The following is an 18,616-nucleotide window of genomic DNA, read 5'->3' as shown; positions in this document are numbered from 1 at the left end:
AATGAGGGCCCTTAGTTATACAATCAATTCTTCCTTGTTTGGAGGAGATACAAGGTAATGAAAACTCTCTTCATATCCCTCTAACTCATTCTGATTTTTGGGTTCTGATTAAAGATCTCAATTCTGGTTATTATAACGAGACGTTGGCTAAATTGATCGGAGATTTTGAGCTTGATGAGGAGAGTGCAGGCCGAATAACGACACCCTGTGAATGTTAATTTAATAGAGAATAGTGAAGCGGCTCATCCCGTTAAAAGTCATGATAGTCGAAAACAATGATTGTCCTGTATTGGAACTGCCGAGGACTCGGTAATCCTCGGACAGTTAATGCATTGAAAGATTTGATTACTAGTTACAAGCTGAACATTTTATTTTTGATGAAAACAAAAACTCTTAGTTCTCGTATAAAATTTTTTCGTAATTTTTTTACATTTTGATGATTGCTTCTCGGTTAATAGACAAGGATTGAGATGAGGTATTTCGTTAATGTGGAAGAGTTATGTATCTGTTTGAGTTGGCTTTTCTTCAAATTTTATTGATTCGAAGTAATGTTCAATGGAGGTTTACTGGTTATTATGGGTTTCTGAAATCGCAATGACAATGTCGGTCTTGAAACCTTATTCGAATTTTATCTCGTAGAAACTCTCTTTCATAATTTTTTTCAAGAGACTTTAATGATTTATACTTGAGAGTTAAGAAAGAATGAGGAGCATTTTTGTCAAATTATCTTATGCAAGTGTTGAATTTTAAATGATGGTAAATCTTTGTTAGACTCTTTCTGTTAGATGGGTTCGTCGCAATGTTACTCTAACTACTCATATTTTGGCCAGAGAATCTATTAGGCATAATTGTCTCTTTATTTAGAATGATATCTCTTTTTATTTGATGGAATTTTATTAATATAATCAATAGTTTTATTTTAAAAAAATAAAAAAAATAGTCTGTATTTTAAAAATTAAATACTTAAACTCTTATATAATTAGTCGATTAAAATTAGAGGTTTTTATGTTTATTTTTTGCGGTTAAAATTGTGGAATTTTTTTTAAATAAATAATTCTTAAAATTTAAAATTATACATTTAAATTATTCTATAATCGGTTCATTTTCATCTATTATAATTTAAACATTTTAATTCTTTATTTTTTATTTAAAAAAACACTTAAATTTTCATTAATTTTTGTCTATAATATTTTATGTAACTAATTTTTAATACTTTTTATTTTTTAATTTTTATTTATTAAAATATTTCAATACATATAATTTTAAAATTTTCAAAAAATATTTATAATTCTTGTTATTTTTAAATGGTATCAATTAACATTTAAGTAAGTTGAAAACTTTTATAAATAGTATTTAGAAAGTTGTGCTTTCAAAAATTTGATCATTCATTAGTTTTGAACTAATGTTTATAAAAAATTTTAATTTTAGACCCATTAAATATTGAGAAATTTAAGGATTCAATTTTAAAAATATAAAAATTGATTCATTAATTATACTAAAATTTAAATATTAAAGTGTAATTTATACAATATAAAAATTTTCATTTATGTTGAAAAAATTTAAATATTTATAAGGGCATTTTAATTATTTAAAATATTTATTTTTTCATTGATCAACAAAATTATAGATAAAAAAATCTCTAATATAGACGGATTAATTGTATATAAATTTAAGTGTCCGATTTTAAAAATATAAAAACTGATCCATTAATTATATTAAAATTTAAAATTTAAAATATAATTTATGCAAGAAAACTACATTTTATAAATATATTAGTGTTTTAATTAAATAATTTTATAATAACAAGCAACCTGTGAATGTTTAAAAACATTTAAAGATATAAGTTTAATTAAACCTATATTTTTATTCAAGAGCGAAACAAGTCTAATTTAAAATTTTGAGTTAATTAAATTACTGTACTGTTATTTAAGAGTTAAATAGGCCATTATCTAATATAATATTATTCTTTTAATAATAAAATTATTTTTTTATATGATAAAACTTTATTTTTATAATTTTAAAAATTATTTATTATATTTATATATTTTTTAAAATTTTTATGATAATTAAAATACTAAATTTTTAATATTTTAAATTATAAAAATAATATTTTATTATTTTAAAAAATAATATTATATTAAATTAAAACTTATTTCACTTTTAATAAAAATACAGATACTTATTAATTCAAAATTTTAAATTAAATTTATTTAACTCTTAAGTGAAAATATTAAAATTTAATTAAATTTATTTTCAAAAATTTAAAGATGCAATATTTAATTTTTCTTTTATAAAATTGCCATTGAAAATTTTTCCTTTATAAAATATTATAAATTCAGATGCCTTAAAAAGTGCAAGTAAACTAAGATCCTTATTAAACAAAAAATCCTACTGTAAATGGAACAGATTTTCACTTTTTTTCCCTTGAAAATTTCTCATCCCCCTCCCTCTGTCAACTTTTCAAAGTAAAGTTCATAATTTTCAAGTATATAATTAGATATATCGTGCTTAAAAACCTAGGATTATGACCGTAAAGCGACGTCGTTATTGTCAATAATTATTAATTAAGTGCTCATTGAAGTCGTACACTGAATACGAATCAGATGAATAAATACATCCCAAAAGTGAAAACTCGGCACAGACGGTGAGAAATCGGAGAAAGACAATGGAGGAAGCGAAGGGAGTTGTAAAGCACGTCTTGCTAGCGAAGTTCAAAGAAGGAATTTCATCTGATGAAATCGAGAAACTCATCAAGGGGTATGCCAATCTCGTCAATCTTATCGAACCCATGAAAGCTTTCCACTGGTAACACCTCGCTCTCTTTTCTGAATTCAAATTTGTTTACTGGTGTGATTCTATTAGCAATCTAGCACTTGTATAACTTTAATCGGAGTTTTTTAGATTAGTACAGTGGATTTTTTGTTTTGATGTTCCAGTATCTCTCTCGATTGTCTTGATCTGATTCTAAGTTCAAGATTTAGCTATAGATAACTGCCTTTCTTTCCCCTCCAATTCATGGCAAAGTTGACCTGTTGTCTACTTTCTTTCAACGACCTGTCGTTTGAAGTGTGAGAGAAATAAGTAAACAACCATGACATGATCTGGACCAATTTATCCATTTTGACATCTTGAAGGACAAGGACCACATGGCGTCTTTTTCCTGCAGCATTAACCTGTTTGACAAAAGGATAATTTTTTGCTTTTTAGCCTTAACCATTCTTTGGCACAACTTGAAAGGACAGATATGAGATAATTATTAGGTAAATTATACTTTGTTTACTGAGTTTTAGCCATAATTAACATATTACTCCTTATATTTTTGGAATCAAATATTTAAATTCCTAAACTTTACAAGAAAGTCTTTATGTTAAAATTGTTGTTAGTAAAATTTGAAATGACCATAATACCCCTAATTAAGTTATAAATCTCTAAAGAAAATACTCTCACACACAAAATCCCTTGCAGACCACTTCTTACTACCTTCGTTTCCCCTAGCAAACTCTTGGCTTCCTCAGTGCATCAACTTCTTTCAAAAGATCAAATTTCACTCCTCTCTTTTTTTATGTTCTTCTACGCACTTAGACACCAATTCCCCATCCTCTTTCTCTCTCTCCAACAACTCCTAGTGGAGTTCTATATAATCTAGGTTATACCTAAAAGATATAAAAGAGAACACAATAACGAGATCCATGATCTTTTGCAGGAGGACTCACTTTCACGTGGGTCTCTGGAGGAGGATTGCAAAGAGGAGCAAGGTAATGGAGTGAAATAGAATGAAGAAGATATAGAGCTGTGTGATAGCTTTATGGGTTGAATCCATTTGGATCTCTCTAAAATTGATCTTTAGAATTAGCTCCTCTTCTTTGAGCCATTGCCTTAACAGGAGATTGTGAGTTGGTGTTTCAGCTATCCGGTGTAGTGGATGTGGTGGCTTTCGCTTCATGATTACAGGGTTTGTGCTTTAGTCTGTCGTGATAGTGGATTTGTGTAGAGAGAGAGACAACAATAAATATAGGAAGTTGTGGGTTGGGATAGATGTTGAAGAGGAGGGTATTTTAAGTATAAAGAGTTGTCTCTTACCATTAACTATGATTTTTTTGTTGACCCAACAAATTTAATTAATAGGACTTTTAATTTGATAGTTGTAAAATTCAGGAATTTTAAGTGTTGGATTTTGAAAATAAAAGGACTGATCCGTTAATTATATTAAAATTCGGGTACTAAATTATAATTTATCCTAATAATACTTATTATTATTTTAAGAAAAGAAGGAAAATATAGTGGAAAATAATGTAATTTGGACTCTTGATACTGTGAAAAGAATGAAATGTATAGATATTTCATGCTCTGACATGTACTTTTAGCTGAAATGATCCCTTTATAACTGATGAAAGTTGATTTGAGAGATTTGCCACTCTTTTTTATTTTTGTGGGCTCATGCATGTCATGTACATCTTTCTTGCAATATGAGACCCAGAAAAATAATGGTGATTCTGTTGTATGAAGAACTTTGATTATTGCAACTTCACATATCTAACATTTTCTACCATTGAAAATTTTTAATATCATGTGACAGGGGTACTGATGTGAGTATTGAGAACCTGCATCAAGGTTTCACTCACGTCTTTGAATCTACCTTTGAGAGTACTGAAGGAGTTGCAGAGTATATATCTCATCCTGCACATGTTGATTTTGCCAATTTGTTCTTACCTGCTTTGGAGAAAGTTGTTGTGATTGATTACAAGCCTACTACTGTTCGCCTCTAAACTTTGAGGGTAATGGACATTATCTATCATCTTGCTAATTTTATCTTCAAATGTAAATTTGCTGTTGATTGCATATGGAATTGCACGCGGAATAAGGAGTTTGTGTTGTTGGTGCTGAACTCCCACCAATTTTAACTGCATGTTAGTGTTTCTTAATGTTATGTTAAATGGGATTGTTGTATCGGCTGGTATAGTTCGTAATCGAAGAACTCTTTTGTTTGAAAATGGTCGAATACTTAGATTATGGAACCCATTTCTTGTGTATTTACTGCCATTATATTTGCTTGGAGAAAGTTGCAAAACACACCGAGTAGAAACTGATAATCAATATAATTAATGAAATTGTTTAAGGTGTTCATTAGGCAGTTCATTGACGCATATGATTTTGCCGTCCTTTCTCTAAACATTTCTAATAACCTGATGTGTTGAATGCGGACAGATATTCATAAAAATGCTATATTCCTGCAAGTTTATTCAAGTTTAAACAGATTTGCTACTCATTGATGAATTCTTCCACGGTGCTATGGCAACAAATAAATGCAACCCATAATTTGCAAGGCGCGGCTGGCATTTTTCATTGCTCAAAAATTCAGATTCAAGTAACTGCATCATAACTAGTTACATGATCCTAGATATATATCTAATACCCTAGTTATGATCCTAGATATATATCTAATATCAAATCTCCACTCAGAAAATTTTTAGTGGATTCAATTCACCATGAACTTAATGTATACATTGATGCGGAGTAATTAGCCTTAGACTTTAAAGCAGACTTGGATTGGGTATAATTTCTGCTGCCGACGTTTGTTGGAGGTTAACGATAACTTTTCGAAAAAGGAATTTTGAGACGCGCGACTTTTAAAAATGTAACGAAGGTCGAAGGTCGTAGGTTTGGTCACAAAATATAAGGCGAAAATTCTATCGTTTAAGGGGTCAATTTTGTATTTTTATTATTTTTTTGTGGATATAGATTGCTTTACAATTTTGTTAAGTCGTCCTCAACAGTTTAATGTTGATGCATTGCATAAGGAGAAGAAGAATTTATACATATTTACTTTGAACCAGAAGAAGATTACATTTTGCTTTCTGATTCTGCGAAACATTCGAAAGTGGAAGGAAAAACTGCTGTTGCTGTTTCTATGGGAATACAAAAGCTATCAGACGCAGATGAGAAATCTAGAGTCACACTGGCTTTATTAGTGAGAGTAAAAGGTGCAGTGGAGGATGCACCATCTTTACCACCTCCCGTCAAAAAGCTGTTGAAGTAGTTTGCATCGTCTTTACCACCTCCCGTCAAAGAGCTGTTGAAGGAGTTTCATAAGATAGTGGAGGAACCGTCAAAGCTTTCACCTTTTACGAGATATTCAACATCAGATTGATCTCATTTCTAGATCAAAATTATTGAATTTGCCTTATTACAAGGTGAGTCCAAAGGAGAGCGAAATCCTCTAAGAATTGGTTGAAGAGTTATTGAAAAAGGGGTATATTTGGAAGAGCATTAGCCCCTGCGGAGTCACTGCCTTATTGGTTCTAAAGAAAGATGAAACTTGGAGAATGTACGTGGATAGCAGAGCCATCAACAAAATTATGGTTCAGTATCGATTTTCTATTTCTCGGTTGGATGACATGTTGGATTAGTTATCAAAGTCTAAAGTCTTCTCTAAGATCGACCTTAAAAGTGGCTACCACTAAGTTCATATTAAGGAGGGGGATGAATGGAAGTCAACATTCAAAATTAAGGAAGGTTTGTACGAATGGCTGGTTATACTGTTTGGTTTGACGAATGCACCTAGCACGTTTATGTGACTTATAAACTAGGTTTTGCATAATTTCTTATGCAAATTCGTGATTGTTATTTTGATAACATCTTGATTTTTAGTCGAAGCGAAGAACATTTATAGCACATTCGTCAAGTCATGACAACATTGCAAGAAAGTGAGCTAGTTATTAATTTTAAAAAATGCATCTAAATGACGGAGCACATTCTGTTTTTTGGATTTGTTGTTAGTACAGAAGGGATACATGCTGATGAGAAGAAGGTAAAAACAATACAGAACTGGCCCATTCCTAAAATTATTTTAGAAGTTCGCAGCTTTTATGTACTTGCTACTTTCTATCGACGGTTTATTAAAAATTTCAGCAGCATTATTGCCCCTGTCACAGACTGTTTGAAGAAAGAGAGAGTGCAAAAATTTACTTGGACTGACACTGCCAACAAGAGTTTCGAAGAGATTAAAAAGATAAGCTTATTTCTGCCCCTACTATTGCTCTACCTGATTTTGATAAACTATTTGAGGTTGAATGTGATGCTTGTGGAGTTGTGATTGACGGTGTATTATCGTAGTCTAATAGGCCTATTACCTTCTTCAGTGAGAAATTGAATGATGCTAGGAAGAAATAGTTTACTTATGAGTTAGAATTATATGCAGTATTCCAGCCCTTTAAAACTTGAGAACAATATGTGATGGGGCGGAAGTTTATTATTTACACAGATTATCAATTTTTGATTCACTTTAAGACTAAAAAACATGTGAATAAGATACATACTCGATGGACAACTTATTTTGGACCTTTTCATTATGCCATAAAATATAAGGTTGACCATAGTAATAAGGTAGCAGACGCTTTGAGTAGGAGGGCTGCTTTGTTGATTACAGTTAGTCAGGAGGTTGTGGATTTTAAATTTTTGAAGGATTTGTATACTGCAGATGATGATTTTGCTAATATATGGGCGAAGGTCTATGCTTGCCAGCCTAATAATGGGTTCTTGATATATGATGGCTTTCTTTTTAAAGAAAATATGTTATGCATTCCTTGCTCTTGTCTGCGAGAAAAATTGATTCAAGAGGTCCATGGAGGAGGTTTGAGTAGTCATTTAGAGCGTGATAAGACTATTACTGGTTTAGAGGAGTGTTTTTATTGGCCACAATTAAAAAAGGATACAGGTCGGATGGTCCAGAAATGCCCACTTTGTCAAACTCAGAAGGGTCATTCGCAGAATACGGGCTTATACACCCTATTGCCTGTTCCAGAATATCCTTGGGAGGACTCGTCTATTGATTTTGTTCTTGGCCTTCCACGTACTCAACGTGGATCTAATTCCATTTTTGTTGTTGTTGACAGGTTCTCCAAAATGACGCATTTCATTTCTTACAAAAAAATTAATGATGCTTCTCATATTGTCAAACTGTTTTTCTAGGAGGTTGTTTGTTTACATGGCATTCTTAAGACCATTACTTCTGACAGAGATATGAAGTTTCTAACTCACTTTTGAATGACTTTATGGAAGCTTTTTGAGACTGAATTTTGATACAGTAGTGCTGCCTATCCCCAAATTGATGACCATACTGAAGTAGTGAACCACACTCTTGACAATCTTTTACGTTGCATCTGCAGTGATAAGAAAACTGCTTGGGATTTTGCTCTTACTCAAGCAGAATTTGCTTACAACAATTCTGTCCACTGCTCTACAAAGATGTCACCCTTTACAGTTATGTACAGAAAAATTTCTATGCATACAGTTGACCTTATTGCCCTTCCTATAGGTTTTCATAACAGTATTGCAGCAAACAACTTAGCAAATCAGCATGTGGAAGTTTTCAAACAGGTACAACAATGTCTTACGGAAGCCGATGACAAGTATAAAACTGCAGCTGATAAACATAGGCGTTTCAAGTCCTTCAATATCGGTGATCAAGTTATGGTGTATTTGCGCAAAAAATGTGGTGGAGGACAAAAAAAGTTTGACCCAAAAAAGATTGGTCCATTCCGAATTATGCAAAAGATTAATGATAATACCTATGTTCTTGACCTCCCAGATTATATGAATATTTTCAAAACGTTTAACATAGTGGATCTATTTCAGTATTATTCTACTGATGACAACTCGAGGTCGAGTTCTTTACAAGTAGAAGGGAATGATATAAATCAATTAGTCTTAAATTTTATAGCAGACTTAAACCGGACATAACTTTTGCTACTGACGACCGTTAGAGGCCCAAAATAGCTTTTCGAAAAAGAAATCCGAGACGCATGACTTTCAAAAATATGGCAAGGGCTACACGCTTATCACAAAGTTCGAGGCGAAAATTCCATCGTTTAAGAGGTCAATTTTATATTTTTATTATTTTTTAAAGATTTTTTCATAATTTTTCATATTAGGGTTTTGCTATTATAAATAACCATTTTCTTAGTTATTTGAGACATTTTTCAACTTTCGAGAATTCAATAAGAGATTTTGATTTCTAGCCTTTCGTTTTCTAAATTTTATCTTACTCAAATGTTATTAGTTAAAATTTATGAGGGAGTCTAATCAGTCCTATTTCATACATTAAAGTGAATTTTTTTTTTCACGAGGAATCCACTTGTCTGTGTGTCTGGGTCCACGGTGAATTGAGTCTTTTGGTCCACGGTGAATCGAGTCTAAATAAATATTTCCTCTCCTTATGCACATAAGTATATATTAAGGGGTTGATCTTATTTAAACAAGTGGATTTTTCCGTAAGTGAAGCTGATATAGGACTGATTAAATTCCGTCAGGAGTTTTAACTAATAACGTTTTAGTTAAAACAAAATAATAAAAGGAAAAAAAAGTTTTATTGAAATTCTTGAAAAATTGAAAAAAGTATCTGTAAAAAAAAACTATTTATAATAAAAAAATCTTAATATGTAAAATTATAAAAATATCATAAAATATAAAATTGCCTCTTTAAACGGTGAAATTTGTCTCGAACCCTTGTCACACTTTTGAAAATCGTGTATCTCAAAATGCACTTTCTGAAAAGTTACTGTGGGTCTCCATCGAATATCGGCAGCAAAAATTAGGGTCAGACCAAATCTGTTGTAAAATTCAAAACTAATTGTTTCGTATCATAAGCATATTTATGGAATTTCTTTGCAAATATTTATGATGCTATGCTTATTTCACAAACTTCTGCAGACTTGATTTTTCCATTCATTCTGCTTTAGCTATGCACGAGACCTTGTAGTAGCAGTTTTAACCATCTACATTGTTAGCATACTAAGGCTAGTATTTTAAAAACTAAATGTTTAGAAAATTCAATACTAATTTCTCGAAATTAATAGTGAATTTGGTTATTGTCTCCTTGAGATTAAGTGGTTTATAAATCCAAAAAAGTGACAAACATAGCTTGAATTTGACTATAGATCAGAAGTCCGAAGAGCATTCAGTCCCTTAAATAGGGATTCTCAATATAATGCATGATGAATAGGGCAGAAGCAGACAAATCTTCATGTAAAAAACACAATAGATACATAAAGGGGGGCATTAATTCTAAACAAATATCAAGCCATCTCCATCCTATGACAACAATCCTATTTATATGATATATTGAAAATAGTAGCATAATTAGGCTCAAATTAGAGAAAAGATGACAATTGCATAAGCAATGCAGCTAACTAATTAACCTGATTACAGAAGCCGACGTGGTGTGCGAACACTAAGCAACTTGATATCATCTAATACAGGACCGCAGAGAGAACCAGAGTTGTCGCTTTTCATGGTGTAAAATGAGCTCAGGAACATAACCCTTGTGTGCGTTGACACAGCCTTGAACTGGAATCTGGCACGCTTGAACCCTCCTTTGCCCTTAGATTGATAAGGAACTTCAATTTTATCCTTACCTGCATATGCCTCGATCACCATCGATCCTTCACATGAATTGTTAGAATCACCCACACTGAAGGTTAAGACATAAGTCTTTCCGGGTACGGTTTTAACTATTTGCGCAAGAGCGCTTTCTTTTCCTGCCACAAGTTCAATAGCTCGTTTTCCTTCTGGGACCCAAAAGTGATCTGAGTCTATGTATTTTACTGCCTTGAGAGATTCAATAATCCAGCCAGGTAGAGGACTGTGATCATCTTCAATTTTGGGTGGAATTAGGACACCCCAGTCTGTGTTGGGGAACACATATGGTCCCTCTTCAAAATTTCCATTCTTGAGCAAGTTGCCTGCAAATAATTAGAAGAACAAGATAAGTCATATGGTGACCAATCAAGAACCTTTACTAAATTTAATTGGCGAAATTTAATTGTGGTATCACAAAAGTGAATAAGATTACCTCTGGTACGTTTTGGATTGGATAGAAACTTTAGAGCAATAGAATCAATAAGTGGGCCACAGGCAGGATCCTCCTCCACACCTGGGTTATGGATGGAGATCTCAACTTCAGATGCATCAGCCTGGAAAGCCCAAGCATATGAATCCCACCCATTGCTGCTGTACATTGTTTGCATTGGCAGGACTCCCCAATCATTTGGTTCTGAATTTGGTGAAACAGATAAGTTTAGCTTCTCCTCTTGAGCACAGGTACGAGCCACGTTGAAAGTTATTGAGTAATAGCTGTTTTTTGTGACCTTAATCTTCTGCTTGATGGATGCTTCATTGCCTAATCTAACTGCAAAGGCTCCACCAGGTACAACTAGTAGCATGTCACCTTGTTTTTGGCCTGATTTTATGTACTCAACGTAGCCTGAAATTTCCCAGTTAGGGATAGCATTCTTTGCTGTTACTACTGTTCCTTTCATTTGGGATGGCTTTGGGCCATACTCGAAGTCCCCATTGGGCAATAAACCTGAGATTCAAATAAATATTTAAGCTGTTAAACGCATCATCCTTTGTTGAATTTAGGAACAAATTTGATGCAGTAAGCTAATGTGAGACGTTCATTGGTCATGGTTACCCTTCATTTCTTCAAATTCTAATACTTAAATAAATGTCTAGCAAATCTAGACTGTATTAGCCTTCCAATCTAAGTCATCATTCATAAATTAATGCTTTGGTGTTATCACATGTTAGCCCATGTGATTAAAAGAGATGGGTGATATATATATTGTCCTTCCACACTTCCCTCACCCTCAAACAAACTTGGTGACATAATTGTACTTGAAGTTTATTGAATTGGTAAGAGTGAGATCTCAAAAGCTTTGGATCCTTGTGAATTTTCTTTTCCTACAAAAAGCATTTGTTTATGGGCGAAAAATCTTTTCGTCTTCACTTAGAATACTTCATTAACATGCCAAGTGGTAGGGGTGAGCATTCGGTCGGTTCGGTTCAAAACTGAACCGAACCGAATAAACTGAAAATCAAAATTTTAGCATTTATGAAAATCGAATCGAACTGATTTTAGTCAGAAATCGAATCGAACCGAACAGATCTGATTCGGTTCGATTCGGTTCGATTTGATCGGTTTCGATTTTTAATAATTTTTTTTTTATTTTTTACACTTTATTTTTAATATTTTAAAATTTAATTAAAATATTTTAATTTTAATATGATTTAATTTTTCTATATTATTGAAAAAATATATTATTATCACTAATTAGTTCGGTTCGATTTTTTCAGTTTTTTTCTGATCAAAATCTAACCGAACTAAAATAACCAAAATTTTTGAAATTAAAAATCGAACCGAACCGAAATATATAAAAAACCGAATTAAATTTTTAAATCGATTCGATTCGATCGATTTTTTTAATTTAAACCGAATACTGCCCACCCCTACCAAGTGATAACTTGGCATTGAAAAAGTCTGGGTAATAAAGTATTACTATTTATGTTTAAAAAAAATTGTCTAACTTAATTTGGTTAAGTGGTTAAAGATATTTAGATATATTTATATTTAAACTTTCGTACTATTAAATCCCTACTTAAAAAAAAATTATGTAAAATTTTCACTTACTAAATATTTAAATTCAAGATCTATCAAGTATCTATAAAACTTTTTCTTTTTTTTTTTTTTTTTGAAAGAAAAAAGAGCATAAAATTTTTAGATCTTTTTGTATTACTAGCTGACATCCAACAACCACATAAATGAAAATAAATGCTAATAAAGAGGTACAGTAACCAAGTTGAGATTGATATGACAAAGTCACCCTAATTAGATTAAAAGCTTGGATCAGTGTCAGAAGGTTTGGGAAGGAAACCTGCATGTTGCAATAATCAATGACACTTTCATAAATGCATCTGCGATGGCATTTCAAATTTTCAATAGCAACTTTTAAATGTGGGCATGCAATTCACTATTTATGATGGAAGGCAAAATTTACTTTATCTTTCTTCTGATAGGGTGAGAGGAGAGTAAATGAATCAACAACAGAAGAATTTATGTTATTCTGTTTCTTTCAGTAATTAAATGCTTCCTGTAATATTTAATAAAGAAGAACAGCCAATAAAGAGGAGGGAAAATTGATGAAAATGCTAAAAATAAATTAGCTATCATTTGAATTTATTACTAAAAAGGAGGAGTAAAAGCATCATTTGATCGTTGGTACAACAGGAATTTAATGACAGAGAACAGTTAATATAATGGTCCAAAAAGAAAATTAACCAATACTGTATTATTACTTAGCATTGTTAGAGATCCAACAGTCCAAAACACTGGGGAGAACCAAAAAACTGGGGAGAAATTTTCTTAGGCATTGTGAAAAAACAGAGCCACAATCTGAACACAATAAATTTAAATACACTTATACTTGAGCGTAGCTATAATAAGCTGGATCCTTTAATAAGAAAGAGCTTAATAGCCATTAAATCAAATATTCATCCAATTCTTTTTGATGTGCAAATTTTAATTCAGTCACCGTTTGCAGTTTTCTCTAACAGCATTGCTAAAGAGAAATATGGTTGATTGATGCGCTAACTAGACTTTTTGAGGATTCAAAATTTTCTTTCTTGTTTATTATGTATAGTTTTTCTCCTTAAACAACCTTATTGCCCCGAAATTCAAATGTGAAATCTTCTAATAAAAATCTTGAGTTCTTGCTGCTGAAATTCAAAAATATGTATGCAGAATGTATAATGATACGGGAGAGATGCATTGGTTAATGGAGCAGAGAAATCACTAGATAAACATTTTCGAGGCTTACCGTCGGTCACCGAGAAAGCGACGTGACAGGCGGTGGAAAGTAGAAGGAGCAGCACGGTGGCTCTGTACATTGTGGCTGCTGAAGCCTCGGCGAGAGAGAGAGAGAGAGCGAGGGAGGGAGGGAGGGAGGGAGGGAGGGAGAGAAAATGTGTTTTGTGCATGGGATCAGTCTCCAGGCGAGCATTGGGTTTTATGTGCTTTAGCTTACGAGAAAGACACTGATTTTGAGATTAATTTACATGAATGCCACTGGAACGATCCTCTTTCTCTGCGTTACTTTGCCAATGTTCATGAATCAATGAAGCAGATAGATCAATTATTTGTGAATTATTTGTTGATTGAAACCTAAAGTTATGCTTGGGAAGCAAGAAAATTAAAGAAAGGAAATTAATTTATTTTCTTAGGGATAAAACTGAATTTCATTGAACATCTAATTAAGTGGGTATAAATTACTCCATTAATTGGTAATTAATTTATCTAGAGGTTTATATGACTTGAGGCTTTATTATTATTATTATTATGGAACAAAATTGGCCAGAGCATGGGCTACCCTAATAATTCAAAATTTTATTTTTCAGCCATAAATTCTAATTTCTTTAAATTGACAAGGGCAATTTATAAATTTAATTGTATTAATATTAATAATTTTTCATGTCATTTAAAATTATAATAAACCTTATCTAAAATATGGTAGTAAAGTGGATTTATATATAAATATAATATTTAAAATTTTAATTAATTAAACATATAAATTAACTTATGCATTTAATTGCATATAAAAATGATATTAAGTGCATTTTAATTTTTTAATTATTTAGAAAATATTTATTTAGATTAAATTTATATAAATCGATAGTGTAAATTATAATAAAATTTACATAAAATCTTATATACACTATACATTTTAAATTTAATTTAGTAGACAATTATCTAAAAAAATTCAAAATTTGGTCATCTTTTGGTGAAGTTTAATTGAAGAGACAGGGAATTGAAATGCACATGAAGTTATTGGGAAGCTGTTGCAATGTCTAACCATTTGGAGGATAATTTTTTATATAAAATTATACTTCAATCATAAAAATGCCTAATGCACATGGGCTCTGTAAAATATGGTCTGTCTGCTACTTCTGAGAAGGTGACTTGTGTCCCCAAGATGTACTAATCCATCAATTCACATCCTTACCTTTCTTTTATTTTATTTTTTTTCTTTTTCTTTTATCAACTAGTGGTATATAATTACTTCTCCATTTCGACGTTACATATCTCTCTCATTTAGACTATACGTACGGATGAGTAAGAGTACTTCTCTATGCAATACGATCATTTAATTCATTCCGATACACCTGTTGATAGAGTTGCGAGGTGACTGAGCCTACTTTTTTAATCTCTTATCATTATCATACCAGACTATCCTTGAATAGACCCGCGCATATGGTCAGTCCAACTTGTCCCACATCTTCGGATTGGATTGTGTAATGTTAGCCAATTTACTTGAGTGCGGCTTGATGGTTTTGGGTCTGTATTTTTTTTTAAGATTCGGTCTCACTCCAAAAAAATTCGATAGTCATCATATATTATAAAATACATATTTACCCCTAAATTTTATATAAAAAATTTCATAGTAATCCAAATTTTAAAAATCTTTTCTCTGAATTCAATACTTTAAAAAATTAAAATAATATTAATTTCAATATATCATAACATAACTTCAAAATCTGCCTTAATAATATAATAAAACTTGATTGGTAAATCTGAATAGTTAATTAATATTGTCGGGGTGTGCCTCGTGGGAATCAACAGGAAAACATATGAGAATCAAAACATGATGATAGCCCAAATCAAATGGATTGGGGAAAAGAAAAGGGATCATTTCATTCAGATCTTATATTGCAATGCAGAGGAAACCCATGTGCAAGAGAGAGATCAGATTCATATTAGATTAATGTTTCTTGATCTATACTTGATGGATTTTTAATTTCATGTATATCTGGTTCTGTTTCTTTATGGTCGGCAATTATGCAAATATCAATTAATTAACTTTGAGTTGCATGTGCACATAGTGAATGCAAGAAGGGAAAGCTGCCAATTCTTTCATTTATAGAGATTAATATTTAATATTTATGATGCTCGGTTTTAGTCTGACCCATAACAGGGCACTGGAGAATAAGATCTTGGGATAGAATTTCATTTTTCATCCCGTCGATATGACCATTGTCAGAAGAAGAAATGAAGAAGTAAATTTTACACGCATTTGTATTCATTTGATTAATAAATAAATAATTATATTAAATAAATTTATATTAAATTTGATTGGAATAAGTAAATTAAGAAAAAAAGATATTTCAAAACTATTTTTATCGAGGGAAGTAACTAATTCAGTGATAATACATCAAAATTAGGCTCCTTTAAAATTATAATACGTATATAGAAAATTTAGAAGAGTCGTGTAAATCTTTTTATTCGATTTAATTATACAGTAAAAAGTTCGATTTATGGATTACAAAGATCAAACTATCGGTACCTCTGAATTCATCAATATCCAGAATAAATAGTTCGACTATTTTAAAATTCATATCACAAATTAAATATAAAGACTATCAGTTTCAGTGATCGGAGGTTGCCTTTCGATATAAATTAAGTGAGTCGAGTATGATCTAACGAGACTGATTAGAAAGCCGACCTCCAACATATTGGTCACTTTCTCAGTACTATTATCAGAGTTATAATTGCATATATAGTAAAACAAACTAAGGTGACGTATATGATGGATATAATATGAGCTAACTGATTTCACATGTATTAACCAATTGCCAACCATTAATAAGCCGTCATACCGTCACAATATATTTTCATCCAATTTGATGGAATATACGTCAGAAAGCACCAAGACGATTGGGGTATACATACCCTTTAATCAACCGGTTAAACTTCTCTTGATAAGTTGTATTGAATTTGGCAATTTATCTTTTAATTTATTATATTTAAAAATTATATAATAAATATTATTATTTTTTACTATTGAAAAATAATTTTATTTTTTTAAAAATTAATCTGTATAACAAATAAAATTATATTATACCTCACAGTAAATAAATTTTTTAAAATTATATTTTAAAAAAATATATTTTTATAGAATAGAATATTTTGAATTTTTAAAATTACATTTTAAAAAAATATATATTTTTAAGAAATAAAATATTTTGAATCAAACAAGATCTGATCATGAAGTTGTCGGCAAAGCGAAGTTAAAATTTATTCCGCCCAGTGGATTAGAGCTTCGTTGAATGGTCTCCATGACTATAGATTTGAGGCGGTTTGTATTCTTGTGCATACATGTTATGGTCAGTGGTCAGATCAGCCCAATAATCATACGAATAATGCAGATGCCTTTGCATATTTATATATATATATAGAAAATTTAATTTAATTACCTTATGGAGCCTGCCACTTGTCATTGACATATTATTGTTGTCATAAGAAGTTAATTTTTATATTTTTAAAAATTTATTAAAATATTTTTTTTATATTAACAAAATAATTTATTTTTATCAATTTTTTTAAAGAAAAAAATAAAAATAAAAATAAAAAAATAATAATTTAATATTTTATTATATTTTTAACTATAGAAATAATAAGAGTTAAATAGAAAAATTATTTTGATAATAACTTATTAATAATGATAATATCTAATAACTAACTAATAAATTTTTCAAAATTAAACAAATTCTTTATTTTAATGGGAATTCTAAGTTTATGAATTTGATTGCTAGACATTTTCCTCCAATTCCCTGGATGGGATCTTAGAGATTTGGATTTTGGACAAAACCTTCTTGATTTCTGACATGATTACGCATATTAGCACATAAAAAAATTCATGATTTTCCTAATTACTCCTTTTAATAATTAGGATCTTTATAGTTCTTATGTTTTTGTGGTAGAATTTGCCAAAGGCCAGTGACATTTTAATTAATACGAGACATTCTTAACAAAATGAGAATAAGTGTTAAAAAAAATGATCTGGCATTTTGACATTTAAAAATTTACAATTCAAATTACTTTAATGGCATTAATTTTTGTTAAAGATATTGTTTAAATTCAAAAATAAAAATAAAATCAGATTTTTTAATACTAAAAAGCGGCAAACAATAAAATTTAATAAATATTGAATTTACAATATTCAATTTTAATTGATTAAAAAATCACTTTTTTTTTGAAAAGAAATTTCACTTTTTTCTTATTGGCAGTTTGTTTCATAGAAACATATAATAACAATGTAGAATATAAAGTTCAGCTCCAGATTTACGAGTTTGCTCCTCCATAACTAGCCTTGTACCTCCGTAACTTCTATGTTCCTTATTCCTTTCTGATCATAATCCTTTAGATTTATTCGGATGAAATATCACTCTTTAATCTAATTTATCCGTGTGAATTGAATTAGATTAATTTAAAATTTCAATTTTATATATTTTTTAGTTTAATTTTAATTTTAAAAAATATCATCAATTTAAATTTAATTTAGTTTTAATAAAAAAATTTAATAAAATCGAACTACTTAATTAATAATACTAGTTACCTTCAATTCTAGTAAACCCATATTCCTAATTTCATCTTCTTCCCACTACAGCTGCTTTTTTTTTTCTTCGACTTGTAGTCAAAACTGTCCCTTCAAATCCGCTAAGTTGATCACTTTTTAAGGCAAAGGTGGCTCCGGCGGGACACTTCGCTGATTTAGTTTGACGACTGTAGCCCTTATGAGAAGCACTAGAATTTAGGGGGTGCCTCTAGAGTAGTAATTATTGAACGCAAAAGGACATATTTCACTATAAAATAGAGATAGATTCTTTCACTGTTATTCTATGGAGAAATCTTCGACGTTCTAATGTGGTTCTCGATTTTTTATTCCTCTCCTTCATTGAAATGCTCGATCAGTCCATATTTCTTTTCTTTATTTTGACTTGCTCGTGA

General features: G+C 30.7%; 2 protein-coding genes and 1 pseudogene across 2 annotated transcripts; 1 reads left to right on the top strand and 2 right to left on the bottom strand.

Annotated features, from left to right (window-relative positions):
- Positions 1 to 2,586: 2,586 nt before the first annotated feature.
- Positions 2,587 to 5,019, top strand: LOC110607830 (stress-response A/B barrel domain-containing protein HS1). Its single transcript, XM_021746992.1, has 2 exons — positions 2,587 to 2,805; positions 4,577 to 5,019. The coding sequence occupies exons 1-2, from the start codon at positions 2,666 to 2,668 to the stop codon at positions 4,764 to 4,766; spliced, it is 330 nt and encodes a 109-aa protein (XP_021602684.1). The 5' UTR covers positions 2,587 to 2,665; the 3' UTR covers positions 4,767 to 5,019.
- On the bottom strand, positions 3,267 to 3,962 carry LOC110607829 (annotated as a pseudogene).
- A 4,920-nt stretch (positions 5,020 to 9,939) lies between the features above and the next one.
- LOC110607831 lies at positions 9,940 to 13,811 on the bottom strand. Its single transcript, XM_021746993.2, has 3 exons — positions 13,653 to 13,811; positions 10,850 to 11,362; positions 9,940 to 10,739 (listed from the first exon to the last, which is right to left on the bottom strand). Exons 1-3 carry the CDS (start codon positions 13,720 to 13,722, stop codon positions 10,201 to 10,203), a joined length of 1,122 nt encoding a protein of 373 aa, XP_021602685.1. The 5' UTR covers positions 13,723 to 13,811; the 3' UTR covers positions 9,940 to 10,200.
- Between the last annotated feature and the right edge of the window lie 4,805 nt (positions 13,812 to 18,616).

This window comes from Manihot esculenta, chromosome 11 (assembly GCF_001659605.2).
Source record: "Manihot esculenta cultivar AM560-2 chromosome 11, M.esculenta_v8, whole genome shotgun sequence".
Lineage (NCBI taxonomy): Eukaryota > Viridiplantae > Streptophyta > Magnoliopsida > Malpighiales > Euphorbiaceae > Manihot > Manihot esculenta.
Note: the sequence above shows the minus strand (reverse complement) of the source record. Positions and strands in the feature narration are given on the sequence as shown.